This window comes from Chionomys nivalis, chromosome 17 (genome assembly GCF_950005125.1).
Source record: "Chionomys nivalis chromosome 17, mChiNiv1.1, whole genome shotgun sequence".
Taxonomy (NCBI): Eukaryota; Metazoa; Chordata; class Mammalia; order Rodentia; family Cricetidae; genus Chionomys; species Chionomys nivalis.
Genome location: NC_080102.1, coordinates 15,830,081 through 15,848,299, shown reverse-complemented (window position 1 = coordinate 15,848,299; position 18,219 = coordinate 15,830,081). Strand labels below are relative to the sequence as shown.

The window sequence follows — 18,219 nt, the reverse complement described above, 5'->3', positions numbered from 1 at the left end:
GATGTTCTCATTGTTTCTAGAGTGTGAACCTTCTTTCCTTCAGTGTATGCCTGATGCCAACTGCTCCAATCTATTTTCCTACCAGTGTCTGTTTGTGGTTGTCTGAATGGGGATCCTAATTAATGTGTCATGGAATGTAGACTATTGATCATCAAAAGTATCAAAGGTAGCTAGCAGGAACGTGAAGCTTGAAGGCTTAGGGTTTTACAATTTTTATTTATGTATATACATGTGTGTAGATGCCCGCAAAGCTAGAAGGGGCACTGGATCCTCTGGAGCTGGAGATAAAGGTGGTTGTTGAGTTGTTCAGAGCTGGTGTAGGGAACTGAATTTAGATCCTCTGGAAGAGCAGCAAAGGCTCTTAACTGGGGATACATACACAAACTATCCATTAATTACGTGACATACATAGCTTCTTAATAAGTGTTCACTAATAATTTCTTTTTATTCTTTCAAGCTTTTAGCCACCGTCTTGTAACCATGACTTTACCCACAGCCTGTAAAAACAGGCTTCACATGTCACAACAGAGAGAAACCAATGGAAAAAAGCGAGGTATTTTTACAGACATGTATTAGCCTTTCCTTTACATACATTATGGTTAAATCCCTTCACTATTAGACAGCAAATGCAGGAGTTGAGGAGCTAGGTTTGAAAAACACTGAATTATAATATCAAGGCACAAAAAATAGACTCAGGGAACTTGGGAACTGAATTTGGGTCCTCTGGAAGAGCAGCAAATGCTCTTAACTGGGGATACACATACAAACTATTCACTAAGTATGTGATATACATAGCATCTTAATAAGTGTTTACTAATAATTCATTTTTATTCTTTCAAGCTTTTACTCACCATCTTGTAACCATGACTTTACCCACAGCCTGTAAAAACAGGCCTTAAATATGTCACAACACAGAGAAACCAATGGAAAAAAGTGAGGTATTTTTACAGACATGTATGAGCCCTTCCTTTACATACATTATGGTTAAATCCCTTTACTATTAGACAGTAAGCGCAGGAGTTGAGGAGTTAGATTTGAAAAGCACTGAATTATAATATCCAGGCACAAAGGATAGACTCAGGGAACTTGGAAGCTCTTCAGAAATAGGACTGTGGGGAACTACAAAAAACCATTGCCATATTTAAACTCAGTCTAAATAAAAACGAACACTCATATATTGAAAAGAGGACTCAGTCTTTTAATCAATAGCTGAGATGTGTATTGTGGGCCCACCCTCCTCCACAGCCTCTGTCTGCCTATCAGGTCTGCTCTGCTCTAGAAATGGATGCCGTTTTGTTTCTCTTGCTTTGTGTTTTCTTTTGAGTAGAGAGAGATGTTAAGTGGAGTGAAAGTTGAAAAAGCAAGCAGGCTACTGGCATGGGCTTTTTCAGTGTTCTGGAAATCATGAGAGTCTGATAAAACGGAAAAGATGTTTGTTTACAATAAAGCTAAAACATGGTGTGGTCCTCTCCATTTTGACAACTTTATCTTTTACAGATCTTTCCTGTCTCGTACTTACTGAGTAGCTGGACATCAAAACAGGTCATTTTGGATTTCCATGCTAATAAAATACACTGACTTAATGAGATATGAGAGACTTGGCTTTAGAGTAAATCTTTGTGGAAAGGCACTTGAGTTGCAGTTGGAACGAAAGAGAAATAAAAACTGGGTTTTATGGCAAGGGCTTGTGGGTATTGGCTTGCCCTGTTTACAGATGGGCCAAGACAGAAAATATCAGAATCAAGATTGGTCCCAGTAGATACATTTCAGTCCTTGCTGAAACAGGATGATTCTCCCTTCTTAAGACACGCATTTTCACCTTTCTGTAGGTTAAATATACCTAGACCAATTACATACCTCATGTGATGTCCTAAATGCCTCTATCCTGACTCACTTAATCTGCAGACTTTCAGCAGTTTCCCTCTAATGTCTTTTGCTTCCATGGTTGTCAATGCTGTGTTGACGTAGTACCTCTAAACCATCTTTGAGCATAGTGATTCAGAGGAGATGCATCTGGTCCGTATTTGTATATCAGAAAGCAAAATAGCGGATTTCAGGGTTTCCTGGATCTTACTTCCGGGATAGAGAATCTGAGGAAGTAAAGAGACACAGAGGATTTGATACTAGACTTTATGTTTCAATCTATGTTAGCTGTGATGATAATCTCCCTGAGAAAAGTATCCTTAGGCTGTTGTCATGTGCACCACTAGAGGGCGCCATATCCACTTCCTTCTTGCTTTAGTCCCTATTCTCTTCATCCATTGTTTCATGAAGATTAATGCATGGGGAGTTACTTTTGTTTTGTTTAGGGGAAAGTTCTGAAAGGGGTTGACATGCAGGAGAGGGATATGGTGGTTTCTTATTACAAGTGGAGACAGGAAGAAAGGAATTATTTGTGGCGTTCCATTTCTTAAGGAGAGTCAGAATAGGGCACAACTTTTGGAACTATCACATATATTGGCTCTTTAGTTAAGAATTAAATCATTTCTCCTTTTTTTTTTTCACAGTGACATTTGCAGGAGGAACCTAGGGCGGCGTTTGAAGGAGATTTGAGAAGATAGTTTTGTTGTCAGAAGGTTTCTCTGGCGCTATGGTTAGCTACAGCAGCCCAGTTTTAATAGACATCTGGCTTATGGAGATTTGACTATTGTCCTAGTCAGTGCCTTATTGCTGTGAAGAGACACCATGGCCATGGCAGCTCTTCTAGAGGAAAGCATTTTATTTGGGCTGGCTTACAGTTCAGAGATTTAGTCCATTGTCATCATGGCAGGAAGGAAGTGTACACACAAGCAGGCGCGGTGCTGGAGGGGTAGCTGAGAGTTCTACAGCTAGATTCATGAGTAGCAGGTAGAGAGAGACCCTGGGCCTGGCATACACATGTGAAATCCCATCCTCAATATCCTAGGGCCTTGTGAAATTAGGGCAGAATTGCTTACAAATAGCTGGGGACTCGGGTAAGGGTCCTGTATCCCTCCCAGTCCCCTCTTCTATGAGACAATGCCAACAGGCAACAAGCCTTACAAGGAAGCACAGCTGATCTGATGAGGAGGGGTTATTTTGTAGGAGAACTGCACTCTACAACACACCCATACATCCTGATGCTCTCAGGTTCTTCCCATATCCCCCCTCTGCAATGGCCTGAACCATGGGGCGGGGGGGATGAGATACAACGCTTGTGTCTTGTCAAAGCCTCTATCTATAGAGCTTGGCTGGCCATGAGTCCCAGAGAGAGTTCTCCATAAAAACAACGGCAACAACATATGAGAAGAGGGAAAGGGAGGATAGTAAAGTTATCTGAGGAGAGGCCACAGTAGTTTAATAAAGCATCATGACAAAGGCTGCTTATAGAAGAAGAGTTTATTAGGGAGGGCTTGTGTTTGCAGAGGGAGATTCCATAATGGTGGGGAAGGCCCGGCAGCAGGCTCCTTCCTTTAGCAGGGAGCTAGGAGGTCACTTTTCCATTCACGTACAAGAATCAGAGAGAGCAAACTGAACTAGGGTGTCAAATTTACAAGCTCTGAAAGCTTGTCCTCAGGGACCTGCACACCAGAAGAAGCTATCAGATCCCATGGTACTACAGTTAGGGGCCTTTGTGAGCTGCCAAGGAGGTGGTGGGAACTCAGGACCTCTGGAAGAACAGCTCGTGCTCTTAACTACTGACCCATCTCTCTGGCCTCCAATTGTGATAGTGTTTCCCTTAATCACCTCATCTTCAATAATGTGTGGCTCCAAGATTCTGGGATTAAGAGTGCAAACACATGGCAGACACAGGAAGGAGCCACAGAATCTCTATATTGTAAGGGACTCGAAGGACTTTGTAGCCTAGAAAGCCTCTCTTGGTAATAAACACTCTTCAAAACATCTCTAATTCTCCATAGCACCCGACTCTACCAGAAAAACATGCAGGAAAGCGAACCTAAGCATCTCCTGCAGGTGTCAATTTCAATTAAGATGTCCAATCTATTTTGCTTTAGCTCTGTTTCATAGAATTCTGTCTCTTGTGAACACCTCTCTGGGGGCTTACTGAATGTCCTTTGAATAAAAATGAGAGAAAAAATAGAGATAGAAAAAACATTGAGACCTCTTGGGAATGAACATTTATTTTTTTGAGTTGGGGGGGGTGTTCTGATTTTAACTTAACCTGTCAATCCCTTCAATGATCTCTTTAACTGAACTGGGTCTTCAGGGCAGACTATGCATCCCCATGCAGTTAACAGATGCAGAAGGTTAGAAGAACATGGAGAATTGCCATGGCTGGACTTAGGAGTGTTTTAGCCAGGGCTTATAGCCAGAGACAGAGGATTCTAATTTCCCACCTCTCTTTGATGTTCTTGTTGACAGACAATGTGAAACGGGCTCCCTTGTGCCTCCTGTGTCCACATCTACTAGATTCGCAGGTGTTTGGCTTCATCCCATTAGTGGAAAGCCAGATAAATGATCTCTCAAGGCGAGCTCAGCGCTGAAGGATCTCATGTATCATAGAAAACCAGAAAGTCGGAGTGAGCAGGAACTACAGAGATGACCAAGGCACTTCTCAATTTTAGATGCTTTTTCTTTAATTTTTTTTCTGCTAATCATACAGCGCTGTCTTGATGGTGTTTTCTGTTGTTCCGTGTTATCATTGGTCTCAACACCCTACACTTATTGCCTGTCGGCAGTCCCCAGCTTAGCCCCACCTCCCTCCATTCTTTCAGTCCCGGGGTAAATACTCTCATGCATGGAACAATGCATAGTACCTTGGGAAATTAGTTTTTATGCATGTATGTATGCTAAATTTTTATAAATACAGAATGCATTTTATCTTATATTCTTAGGTCTTTTTCATTCATGCCTCTTTGTGTGTTTGTGTTCTTCTTTGCCCCTGGCAGGTGCCTAGTAAGCCTGTTTATTCTCTTAGGGAAGATGTACACTAGGCTGTCATTCACTTCTCATTTCCATGTACAATGTTAGGATGAATAACTATCTTGGATACGCCTCCTTAAGGGGTTTTCAAAGGTTTAATGACACATGCTTTCATTATGCATTTTTAAATGGCTCTTCGGGGTGACATTTTTAGCATGTACTTCCACCTGCAGTGGGGATTGATTTCTCCTAAATCATAAAAATCTGAGGCTTGAAAAGATCATCTCTCCCTTTATAGCAATGCTTCTCAACCTGTGGGCCATGACCCCTCTTGTGGGGGGATCACATATCAGATACCTTGTACATCAGATACTTACATTATGATTTGGAACTATAGAAAAATTACAATTATAAAGTAGCAACAAGATAATTTTATGCTGGGGGGGGTCACCACAGCATGAGGAACTGTATCAAAGGGTAGTGGCATTAGGAAGGCTGAGAACCCCCGTGTGTAGACCTATGCATTGATCTAGTTGGCATTACATTGTCTCTCACTGTTTCCAATGCAATGGATCTAAAGTGTGTGCGGCAGTCTAATGGCTTCCTGGGCTATCTTTCTCTGGATACAGTTCAAGCATCTCACTGTCTATGCTTCTTAGGTTTCACCTTGTTGGAGCTGTTTATTAATAGTCTTTGCCCATTTTTTCTACATAACTCATTCAGCTTCAACACACATTTGCAAAAGATCTTAAACTATTCTGCATCTACATTATGCTTGTTTCCGACCCTGTAGATGCCTATTATGGTAAAGCTACACTGGCTTGTTTGGTCTGTTAGGTCTTTGTGTAGTACACAGCCATTGTGTATTATACTTGTGTAATACACAGTCGTATTGTGCATTGCAGTACTGTAAACAGTATTGTATATATGGCCTTCGTTTGGGGCACAGCACGTAGGATGCTCTTCTCCATTCTGTGATTGTAAAGATGGCCTACCAGTTTTCTGGCATTCTCTATCAAGGATAGCTCTAACCCACACATATATGATCCATGGTGCTATACAGAAATAGAGCTTTTCCTACTGTGAACCATTTGATTCAGTCTTATCTTTTTAATCATCCATCCTTCCGCATTGCTTAGTGAGTGCTACTTTGATGGCAAGTCAGCTCCCTGTATCCTGCTCTTGACTTTCCTCCATGTCCTCAATGTCTGATTTTGCCTTGTTACCCTCCACACTCTGACTCCATTCTATAGCTGGAGGGAGTTTGTCTTGTGTCTGCCCAGACTAATATCTTCCTGCTCCTTATCTTAAAAACTGATAATTATTTGCGTAACTTTTTATCTTTGCCCTAATTTTGGAATAAATTTGTGTACAATGTTAGTTGGAATAACATTAGCTTTGTAAATTAATTACAGAACATGGAACACCTTCATTTGTAAAAAAAAAATAATCTCAGTCTCATTATTAAACAGGCTCTATTACCGCTTTGTTTAAAATTTCTTTTAAGTTTTAAATACAGTTTGAATAGCTCTCTCTGTGTACTTGATCAGTTCTAGAAAAGTAGCTGATAGGGTTGGTTGTTCTTCACAGAGTTACTTTAATTTTACTTTCCCAGATAAGGTCTTTTGTAGCCCAGGTTAGCCTCAAATTCCCTGGGTAACAATGGAGAATTTTCTAGAACTTTCTGAATCCCCCTATTTCCCTGCTTCAGTGTTGGGATTAAAAATGTAGGCCACTGCATTTGTCTTTATTATATTTTCGTATATTGTTGTTGACAGAGGAAACTATCTTCTTCATGTTAATTTTAATTTTCTTAGATGAAATTTACATCTTTAAATATTACATTTTGAACATGAGATGTATCTTGATAAATTCCACTATGTCTTCAAAAAAGTCCTAATGCATCCAAACATGTTTTTCAATAAAATAAACATTTTTTGATGAATGCCCAGATAATGCAATTTCAAAGTTTTATTCTAAGCCCATTCTTTTTTCATTTTAAAATCTAGAACTTATGAGCTCTGAGTCTTTTGTTTTAGATCAATTATGAAGCCAAATCCAGCACCACTTATGAAGAAACTTCAACATATTAACTTTAAAATGAGTACTATTGAATAATAAAAAATTAAATATGACATGCATAATGCTTTTTTAAGGTAAGTAATATAAGATAAATTCAGGGACAGATAACAACCTTTAGAGCATGCCGTAAAGGATATTTTATCTTAGAAAAATGTGTCTAAGATAAGGAGATGAAATATAACAGATGCAGCAACAGTAGCTATGTCTGGATTATGGCATTATTTTTTATATTCACAATTTTTCTACATTAAAAATAAATGTTACTCAAATAAAAAAGAAAACAACTTCAAAAAATAGAACACAGTTAGGCAATTAAACTATTCATGAGGTTCCAAGAACATTAAGTTCCATTTTATTCTATTTATTTCCAGTTTAACAATCCCTTATTGAGCAAAGTGTTGTGCCAGATTCCAGGAAAGAAACAAAGATGAATCAAACCCAAGTCGTGCCCTGAAGAGTGTAGAATCTGATATGCAGCCATAATGCCAAGGAGCAAAGTGCTGAGTGTGCACACCCATGGCACTCCTGACCCTCTGGATCCAAACTAGAACACTAGCATCACATTTGAGTCTTTGAAATTTCCATCCCAGGAGTGTGCTTGACGCTGTTCCTCCTTGGATCAAATTAGGGCTGCTGTCTAGGAAGAACACTTAAGAAAGATCTCACAAATCACAAATCTCCCCGAAATGGCAGAGAGGGGGGAGGATTTGGAGGGTGAATTGGAAGATGACTTGACCAGATGGCTTGATGGGTAATAGGATAGAGGGCGGGCAAGGAGAAGGAGAAGTCTATGGGCCTGTGCTGGGTTTTTCTTTCTCTCTCTCTCTCTCTCTCTCTCTCTCTCTCTCTCTCTCTCTCTCTCTCTCTCTCTGAACACGTTTGTCCTGGTTAGTTTTTTTTTTTTTTTTTTTTTTTGGCTTTTCGAGACAAGGTTTCTCTGTAGCTTTGGTGCCTGTCCTGGAACTAGCTCTTGTAGACCAGGCTGGCCTCGAACTCCCAGAGATACGCCTGCCTCTGCCCCCCCCCGAGTGCTGGGATTAAAGGCGTGCGCCACCACCGCCCGGCTTGTCCTGGTTAGTTTTATGTCAACTTGACACAAGCTAGAGTCATTTGGAAAAAGGGAACTTCAATTGAGAAAATGCCCCCATAAAATCTGCCTCTAGGCAAATCTGTAGTGCATTTTCTCTTCTCTTCTCTTCTCTTCTCTTCTCTTCTCTTCTCTTCTCTTCTCTTCTCTTCTCCTCTTCTCCTTTCCTTCTTTCCTTCCTTTCTTTTCTCTCTCTCTTTCTATAGTTCATTCTCTTGATTAATGATTTCTGTGGGTTGACCCACTCACTGGGGGGGGGGTGCCACTCCTGGGCAGGATGATAGGAGAAAGCAGACTGAGCAAGGCATGGAGAACAAGCCAGTAAGCCGTGCTCTTCCATGGTCTCTTGAATCCTCCTCCAGAGCAGTGAGTATGAGGCTGAAAGAGAAGGGGAGGGGAGGTGTTTAGAATTGGGCAAATAGAGCAGATATGTAAATTAGAGAATTTCTGAAACTCTACATTGGAGGAGCCTGTGAAAGATCACGTGGTCATCTTCTCATCTGCAAACAAAAACCACTCCTTCTTTGGGATGGGAACAATCTCAGCCAAAGCGCTGAGTGCTTACCAGCACTTTCCAGCGAGGACGAAGTGGACATCTTAACTCATCACATGCTGTTACAGCTCTGTTCTCTTGAAGAGGTAGTGAGACATCAAGAGGTTGAGTAACTTGCCTAGTGTCACAAATAAGAAGGGGTCACATGGTGCAAGTCCGTGTAAGATCCAGTCACAAAGCGCTGTAGATGGGGCATTTCATAAGATCACCCAGTCTTCCATCTTTCCTATCCGCTTACCAGATGTTTGTCTCTGAAAGGTCCTTTCCTCATTATGGCCTTTCCCATAAGAAACCGCCTCCTTGGGTTGCTCTGAACCCACAGCAGTGAGGAAGCATGGAGTTAGGGGAGGGGTGAGTATATTTTATTTGAAATTTCCCCGTAAGGGTCCCAAATGAATTCCACATCTCATACTACCGTAAATAAGAAAGTTCTGGCATTTAAGTTTTTACTTACTGTAATGATCCATTTAATTAAAGATAAGAGCAAAAAATAAGAGGTAGCATAAAAATAGTTCCTGAAAGATAGATATGCTGTGATGCTGTACAAAAACGTCAATGTGCAAAAGAATTAGGTGTCTTATTTATAGATGTAGACATATGGGACCAAGTTTACAAAGTTCCAGGGTATTAATTTTCTTAGGAAAGCAAGGGAAGAAGTGGAAATCAGAAAGTCTCACACAGGAACCTTCCCTTTCAGGTTGCATCTCTTTGAAAATAAAAAGCATTCTGAAAAAAAAGAAAAAAAAACTGAAGCAAATAAGGCCAAACACTATTGTTTGATGAACCTAGAAGGAGCTACCGCGTTTATAGACGTTCTCTTATTAGAAATGCCCTTGAAATATTACACAGTATAAGGGATTAGTGAAAAGTGTATTTGAAATAACAATAGTAGCAGCATCAACAACAAGAAAAACACTATGGCATTGTGGTATGTGGCTTAAATCCTGGCACTTGGCTGAGGCAGGAGGATCCCTATGGGTTAAAGCCAGCCTGGCCTAGGTAAGGAGTTCCAGGAGAGCCAGAGCTTCATAGAAAGAGCAGAAACAAAGTAGCATCTCTTCTCTAGGCCGAGTGAGAAACAATGACACTCTCATCCCATGTGGATTTACAGACGGAGGGGCAGAGCACTAGATACGAAGAAAAAATTTAACCTTCAGCTTGGTTGATTTAGAGACCCCACATGGATATATTCTCCCTCCCTCCCTCCCTCCCTCCCTCCCTCCCTCCCTCCCTCCCTCCCTCCCTCCCTCTCTCTCTCTCTCTCTCTCTCTCTCTCTCTCTCTCTCTCCTCTCAGTCTTTTGAGACAGGATTTCTCTGTATAATAGCGTTGGCTGTCCTGGAACTCGCTCTGTAGACCAAGCTGGCCTTGAACTCATAGAGACCTGCCTGCCTCTGCCTCCTGAGTGCTGGGATTAAAGGTGTGTGCCTTCAGTGCCTGGCTACCAAATGCATTATAACCTATTCTCATGCCTTTCTTTTCCTATCATTTTTTTTGGCAGTTCTCCAACTTTATTTGAGATTCAGTAGATTAGTTCTCATCCACATTGACTGTCTGTAGATTTTTGAATGTGGTAACAGGCACGTAAGTTACCAATGTGTAGAGTTTGTTTGGTGAGTCCTCATCCTCATTACGTTTTCTGGACAAACGTACCCGGATACGATATGGAACATTCCTTATTCCTTTGGCCGAGACGGCTTTATTGAGCCTGGTATCAATCCGCACATCTGGAGTCCCCATCTCCTTCATGGCAAATTTCCGGATTTCTTTGAGTGCCCTAGGAGCACGCTTCTTGAAGTCCACGCCATGGATGCGCTTGTGAATGTTGATGGTGTATTCTCGGGTCACCACCTCGTTGATGGCAGAACGGCCCTTCTTCTCGCCACCCTTCTTTGCGGGAGCCATTCTGCCGGGCCCAAGCTGGAAAGCTCCTATCATTTTTAAATGAGTTTTCTAGACTGTTAGGTATATGAAAATGAATGCCTTTGAAAGACTATGTCTAGACTTTGGTAAAGAATGCAATGAAGATTTCCGTACTCCTGGAAGAATGGGTGGAGAAGTAAATACTAAATAGAACTCCAGTTAGCTTTGCTTGCCGTTGCATAGGCTAAATTAGATGTATGTACTACTTAAAATATATATTTTAAATTTTGTTATTTATTATATTACTATTTTATTAGCATCTTTATATTGCAAGTGGCAGGAAAAGGTTTCATAGACTAGACTTCACAGCAGATAATAACAGTTCCTCAGAACCCTTTGAAATAAGCACTATTATGCTATACTCATTCACTCATATTGTGATGCACTGAGTATAATGTATTTGGTCTCTGATCCTGATTCCAGTATGTGTGTAGGGAGGGGGGCAAGTGGGGTGGGTGTGGTGATGGTAAAGCAACCGCCACCATCTTCAGGAATCCGACTGGGTCTTCTCACAAACGATCAGCACAGCTGGGACTGTTGACTGCTGACTTATCTCACAGAAGAAGGAGATGGGGGAGGGTCATGGGTCAGCCCCTCCTCCCAAGCAGAGCTCCACATGGCCTTGAGGTCATGGGAGAGAAGCCAGAGGATATAGGTGGAGAAGGGGGAGGAGAGGGGATTCTATCTATATAGTCTAGAAAAACATCATCTCTGCAGGTACAGTCCTTCTATGTATGTGACTTCTTCAGCCTGTAACTTCTCACCCATTGTTCTGTAAGAAATTTTAAGAAACTTGCGGATTCCCCTAAGTGAACCTTGGTAGGACTGTACTTCACTTTGTCATTAGGACCTTAGGATGAGGGGTGGACATTGTATGTGTCTACGCCAGAGAAAAAATGATAGTGGCAGTGTATCTGTATGTTGTGTGTGTGTGTGTGTGTGTGTGTGTGATGTTGAAGTGCATGTGTGTGGTTGTGTGTGCTCCCCTCAGCAAGTGCCAGTAGAGAACAGAGTTTGACTCAGGGCTTCACCCTTATTATTCCTCATCTCATTTATTATCATCTTTTATCATTTTATGTGCGCAATTTGGTTACACATATGTTTATGCACCAAGTGTGTACCTGGTGCCTGGAGACTAGAAGAAAATGTCAGAACTGGAGCCAGAGTTACAGAAGGTTGTAAACTACTGTGTGGGTGCTGGGCATCGAACCCAAGTCCTCTGGGAATGCAGTCAGGTCTCTTAACCACTGAGTCATTCTCTCTAGCTCCCTTCATCTTCTTGTCTGCATTAGCATCTCTCACAGAACCTGAAGCTCATTATTTTAGCTAGACTGGCTGACCAGCAAGTCATGGCATCCTTCTGTTTCCAAGCTCCAACGGTGAGGTTACAGAACTATGCCAACATACCCAGCTTTCACATGGGTGCCAGGGATTTAAACATAGGTTCTTAGGCTTGTGCGTCAAGCTCTTTACCCATTGAGTCATTCCCCTAGCCTGCTTTTGGTTCCTGGCATGCTCCCCTCAACCCCCAAAACTTACTGATAAGGCTAGCTTTTGCATGAAAATGAGTTAACTAGTAGTGAGGGCTCCTAGGTAGCTTCTTGCAGGGGACAGCTTTTCATCAGAAAGACCAGAGTGATGGGGAGGGTAGGACCTCCAGTCCCACCTCTAACCTCTACAGGCAGTAAAGAGGCAAAAGTTTGGGTTGATTCCTAGTAGCAATACTGTTACCAATGAAGTAATGAAGGCACATTTTATAAAATCCCAGAGGTTTGGGAAGCTTCTCGATAGTGGGACACAAGGTTTCTGGAGGGTGGTGTGCACAGAAAGGACATGACCCTGCATGCCCCCTCCTCCATGATTTATGAGAAAATGCAGGGGTCGTAAGCATCTCCAGTTTAGAGGTGCTACATCAGATATGGGGGTTATAACCTCAAGTTTTAGATTGGCACCTTAAGGGAGTCACACTTTAGTCAAGAGTAGATGTGAGGCTATCTCTAGGTAAATGATATCAGAATTGATGTCAGTTATAGGAAACTATACCGGGAAACTGCTCAGTCTGGGAGAAATGCCAGCACACATTAGAAACTAGCACTAAAGTGTTTTGTGTTAACTAGGATGTGTTAAAGGTCAGGTTAAAAAAAAAACAGGAGTCTTGCTTCTCCATCTTTTGAATAACTAAGTGAACACAGACCACTGAGCAGTGAATTTGCTTTCTGGTTTAACCGTCATTCCCTAGAGGCTGCGTTGAGAAGCAATATAAAAGGATGGCTGAAGTTGAGTTTCAGCTTGCCATCAACGAATCCTCTGGTCCCAGGGAAGACAATTGCTCCAATTCTCGGTTTTCTCATTAAAACTGATTACAACCAAGAACACGTGTCTGTGTGAGGAAGAGTGAGGGAGTTGCTCATGGCTCCTCGTATTGAATTCTTCACAATAAAATGCAATGGCAAAGGTGGGCTATTGAGAAACGGTTTCTGCTAGGGACTCTTGAGGTTTTATTTTTCGCATCCCTCTTATGCTAAGGTTTACTTCTTGTCAATCACAGGAGGGGCACATGCCTGAAGATCCTTTCCGGGTGAATTCTTATTTGCCTTGAGAGTGGAGAGCTAAGTTCTTTCTCTTGCTTAAAATCTGCTAAGCTGGAGACCAAGTTCCTTTTTTTCTTTCTTTATTTTTCTTTGACTTTGGAGGCAAGGTGAAATAGATAACCCTTTTGGTGGGTAATATCATCACACAGTTTTGGCTTTGGACAAGTCCTTAGCTTACGGTGGATATCCTGTCACTGTTAAGCAGGACATAGTGGGGAAGTTCCCAATAACTCTGTTGCAAATTCTTTTCTCAGACAAGGTTGCCAAACTTACTTGGGCCCAAAGGAACACTTAGCACGCAGCCAAAGGGAACAGCTTAAAGCACTTAAGAGCTTTTAAAATACAACTTTTCTCTTCATAAATATAAAATAATGTTTATTGTAGAAAATTATAAAACAGATGCTATGAATTAATGTGTCCACTAAAAGTTCATGTGTCAGAAACACAATCCCCAAATCACATGTTTGGACTATTTAAAGACAGGGCCACTGGAATGCATTTAGGATTAAAGTCAGGAAAGCAGGAACGGTATGATGGCCTTCCAAGAAGAGGAAGAGAGACCTGAGATGACACACGTGCTCATGCGTGTTACCATGCATGAGACACCTTCTGCCATCACATGATGCAGCAAGAAAACCCTACCCATATTCTACACAGACACAAGCAGAGTGCCTTTGGTTTTCCAGCTTCCAGGAACATGAATCAAGTAAATTTTTATTTTTCATAAATTACCTGGTCTGGGAAATTTTGACATAGCAAGAAAAAATAGACAGAGAAAAATAGATAAAGACTTTCTGTGTGTATTTGGTTTTTGTTTGTTTGGGCTCCCTCTCAATTTAGACCAGTCATTGGCTGGCCATTTCTAGAAGTTCTGAGCCACTATTCCCACAGGAAGGACAGGTAATAGGTAGACAGTTTTGTGGATGGGTTGATGTCTCAGGCCATCATTGGAAGCCTTTCCTGGTTATAGAAGACAGCCTGTTCTGACTCTGAATCTTCCATTACTAGGAGTCCTTGCTAGGAACACCCTCACAGATTCCAGGAAGTATCCACTGGCATCAGAAAAACAGTCTGATCTTTTAGGAAAGCAAGAATAGGTGACTTAAACCTCCAGGAAAGGATGTGAGGCGATACTTTTTTACCTGAAGTCCCACACCAGAAGATGATGGTATTTATCATAGTAATCATCAAATGTGATGAACTGAGTTCCCCAAACAGCATAGTTGTTCAGAATGTCTTCATTGCTTGACCGTGAGATAGGACACTCTGGTATTTTATTCAGAATGGCACACATCTACAGGTTTCCTACAGTTTGAGAGGATTATTCACGAGGCACATGTTTCTAAACTTATCTTCCAATACTTCCTTTATTGTTGCTTAGAAAAATCTTGGGAACCTGGAAATCAAACTCTTTCTTGCAGAAAGGCTTACTTTCTATTGGGTCACTGACCCTGGCCTCTTTTTAGGGCTGCTCATCTACTCTGAACAAGTAACCTGTCAGGTGCCAGGAGAGAGGTGTGCTTTCAGACTTAGTGATGCCAGGGACAAGTGCTTTGTAGAAATTCAAGATTTTCTATTTTACCCTATAGCAAAACAAAACAAAGACCCTCCAAGAAACAAAAACCAAAACCAAACAAACAAAACAACAACAAAACAACACACAAAACAAAAACCCATGAGTCAAAAAAAAATCAAATCAATGTGTAAGTTACAGAAGGCAATGTTAATGGTGTCTTGGAGGTAATTTTGTGGGGAAAAGAAAGGGCAAAGAATGATTTAATGAGAACAATTCTAAATAACTTAGCGGCTCTTTGACTGTTTCTTATTTACCTGGAAGTAATTCCTGTTGGGTGACAAGTTGTGTCTGGAGGGTCTGTGGAAAGAGCTGTAGCAATTGGAGAGCTTCTTGACACAAAGCTTCTTGTTACAGCTCTGCTGAACTCCAAGTCTCATTTGCTTTTTCCTTCCTTCCTTCCTTCCTTCCTTCCTTCCTTCCTTCCTTCCTTCCTTCCTTCCTTCTTCTTTTTTTTTTTTTTTTTTTTTTTTTTTTTTTTTTTTTTTTTTTTTTTTTTTTTTTTTTTTTTGAGGCATGGTTTCTCTGTAGCTTTGGAGCCTGACCTGGAACTAGCTCTTGCAGGCCAGGCTGGCCTCGAGCTCACAGAGATCTATCTGCCTCTGCCTCCCAAATGCTAGGATTAAAGGCGTGCACCACCACTGCTGGCTCATGCCATTTTACTTTAAGTTATACCATATCTCAGGTCAGAGTCTTTGAATATGGATGCCAGGGAATGAGGAATGAAGTACACCTCACAGCAAAAAGCAAATAGACTTTCACAAATGGCCCAAGGGTCAGAGCAAATCTTTCCCTGATAACAGCTAAGATAAAGGAAGGAAGGAGATGAAAGACAGAATGCACCCGAGAGTGGCTGCCGGGTGCGAGCGCTTTGCCAGTTCTGGGTGGGAGAAAGGAACAAGAGCTCAGCATTAACTATCCCTTCCCTTTGCAGCTTTTGAGACTTTGAAAGCGTCATCAAGGCTGAAGTCCCCACAGAGAGACTTTGGTTAAGCATGGGGATTGGCAGGACTGTCATTGGGACATGGACCACAGCTGGTTATGAACTGGAAACAGATTAACTCTCCTAAGACAGAGACCCAGCCTCAAATGTATTCCGTGCCCAAAGAGACCAAACAAGATGCAAGCCAATGACATTCTGTTTCTCTTCCAAACAGTTTCCAGAGAGGCCAAGGTGAACACCTCCTCTGGGGTCTGTTTGTTGTACTCTCTAGCCCCATCTGTAAATTATCCTTGCTTTTTCCTGATCTTACAATCACACTGTATTATTATTTTTTTCCAAACATTAGTTCTAAAATTTCTTTGGTGGGGATTTTAGCATACATTCTTAACTAACTAAATTTTGAGTTACGATGTGGCTACATAGCCCACAGCCTGCCTCAGTTTCAAAATCTTCTACCTCAGACTCCTGCGTGCTAGGATTACAGGGTTGCTGTCACCATGTCTGGGTTTAGGAAAACTTTTTTTTTATCTGATCGTCGCCTTTCAGGAGAATGGCAGGCCAAATAGACACAGGGCTTTCTCAGAGCTGTTATTCTCCTCTTCCCAAGATGATTTTCTTAACTATGTTTCCAGATATTATAGCATACTCAGCAGTCAATTAGGCATAGTAGTGAACTAGAACATTTTAATACTATTCCATATTTGTTATCAAGGTTTTGGGTACAATCCCCAGGATCAGAAAAAAAAAATAAACTTGACAAATTTCATTCAGCAGGGACCAACATATTCAACCTCTGTCCAATGCAGTACAGTCCCGCAAGCCAGCTGAAAGCAGGGGCGGACTGGGCTCTGTTGAGCATGTCACTGAAAACTGCTGATGGAATAGCCCCATGCCATTCGGTTTTTCTTCTGGACACAACTGCAGGGGATAAAACACATGCAAGGTTGATGTCTTATTTATTTTTGCCCCAATTCTCACGTTGAATGTTTATCTCTATTTGAGTCTGAATATTTAGGTCATAGCACTAACCATGGATGGCACCACTAGCTCAACAAATCACGGTAGGATTGGTGTTGGACTTGCTCAATAATTCACAACATCATAGGGATTGTATGGTGATTTTGGTTGCTCATAAGCAAGAACAGGATTCCAAAACGAAAAGACAAACAAACAACCGCCCCCCAAAAAAACCAAAAAAGGGTGATTAATCCTTCCAAGGCCAAAGCACAAAAAACAATCTTTGTAAATTTCTAAGGCCAAATCAATTCTGCATATTTCATTGTCTACATATCCTAAACATCTTCAGTATAATTACTCTACCTTTCAATATATAGGTAGTGAAAGGAGAGGTCCGATGTTTCAGGAACATTCCAAGCCATACATAGCTATTCTCTTTCCTGGATTCCAATTGGTTAGCTGATGCTTATGAGTGGGTGCCAAGCAGGAGTTCTGAAGGAGGCTGATCCTACTCATGTACATTTTTTGGAACCTTGAAATCAGCCCAGGAGTAGAGCCAATTTCACATCAAGTCTGTTAGCTGATTATATCCAAGCATTTACTAATAAGACAGGGGTGCTTTGTCTTCTCTACTATCTCCTCACTTTAGCAACCAGCAAATCCAGAGCTCACCTAAAAAGCATGCCTTGTCTTTCAGGTGGTATTCATTTTAAACTTGAGATTTTCATTCTTCTTCATTCACCCCATAAAATAGAGTTAAAACAATTTGAGATAATGAGTAAAAATATCCACCAGGAAAAGGAGAGTACGGTTTCTTGAAGATGTTCCTCCACCCGAAAATAGCACATACTTTAAAGGTCAATTAAATTGAGTAGATACCCTAGGAGCTCAATAAACAAACACTCACAACAAGAAAGGATTTTTTTTAACTATTTCCTTTTTTATTTCATTTAAAATTAAACATTTTATTTAGAAATTAAGGTAGACTATCCATACTCTTTGATTATGTGCCGATGGAAAGGCCTAGGATGCTGACTTGGATACTGGGCAGGAGAGGTAATCAGTAAACTCCGGAGTTTCTGTGAGATGTAAGAACACATGTCCATACCAAAAAACTGTTATATTGATGTTTCTGTCATTGTAGTCTATGTAAGCAGGTGTCGAGAGGGAAGAGCTATGAAAATATTAGACGTATTGTCTTAGGTGAGGTTATTATTGCTACGATAAATCACATGACTGACTAGAGAGATGGCTCAGTGGTTAAGAGCATGTATTTTACCTCTAGAAGACCCAAGTTCAATTCCCAGCACTATATCAGGTGGCTAATTGCCTGAAACTCCATCTCCAAGCCAGCGCCTCAGTGGATACCTGCATTTATGTGTATACAAAATTAAAATAATAAAAGATAAATATTTTTAAAGGTAGGGTGTGAGGCAGAGGTAGGTGGATCTCTGTGAATTCAAGGTTTATCTGGTCTACACGGTGAGTTCTAGGACAGTTAGGACTACATAGAGAGACTCTGTCTCAAAAAAACCAAACCCAAACAAACAAATAAACAAAAAAAATATCGTGACCAAAAGTAACTGAGAGAGGCATGGGCTTATTTCACTTCCACATCAGCGTCACAGTACATAGCTGAAGGAAGTCAGGAGTCTGGAAACCGCTACTT

The 18,219-nt window shown here is 41.2% G+C and overlaps 1 protein-coding gene across 1 annotated transcript; it reads right to left on the bottom strand.

Moving 5' to 3' along the window:
• Positions 1-10,093: 10,093 nt before the first annotated feature.
• On the bottom strand, positions 10,094-10,483 carry LOC130889122 (60S ribosomal protein L31-like). Its single transcript, XM_057792673.1, has one exon. The coding sequence runs from the start codon at positions 10,466-10,468 to the stop codon at positions 10,094-10,096; it is 375 nt and encodes a 124-aa protein (XP_057648656.1). The 5' UTR covers positions 10,469-10,483.
• Positions 10,484-18,219: the final 7,736 nt, after the last annotated feature.

Bases quoted from the DNA above. Each gene is read 5' to 3' on its own strand.
- LOC130889122 (XM_057792673.1), bottom strand. From the start codon at position 10,468: ATGGCTCCCGCAAAGAAGGGTGGCGAGAAGAAGGGCCGTTCTGCCATC.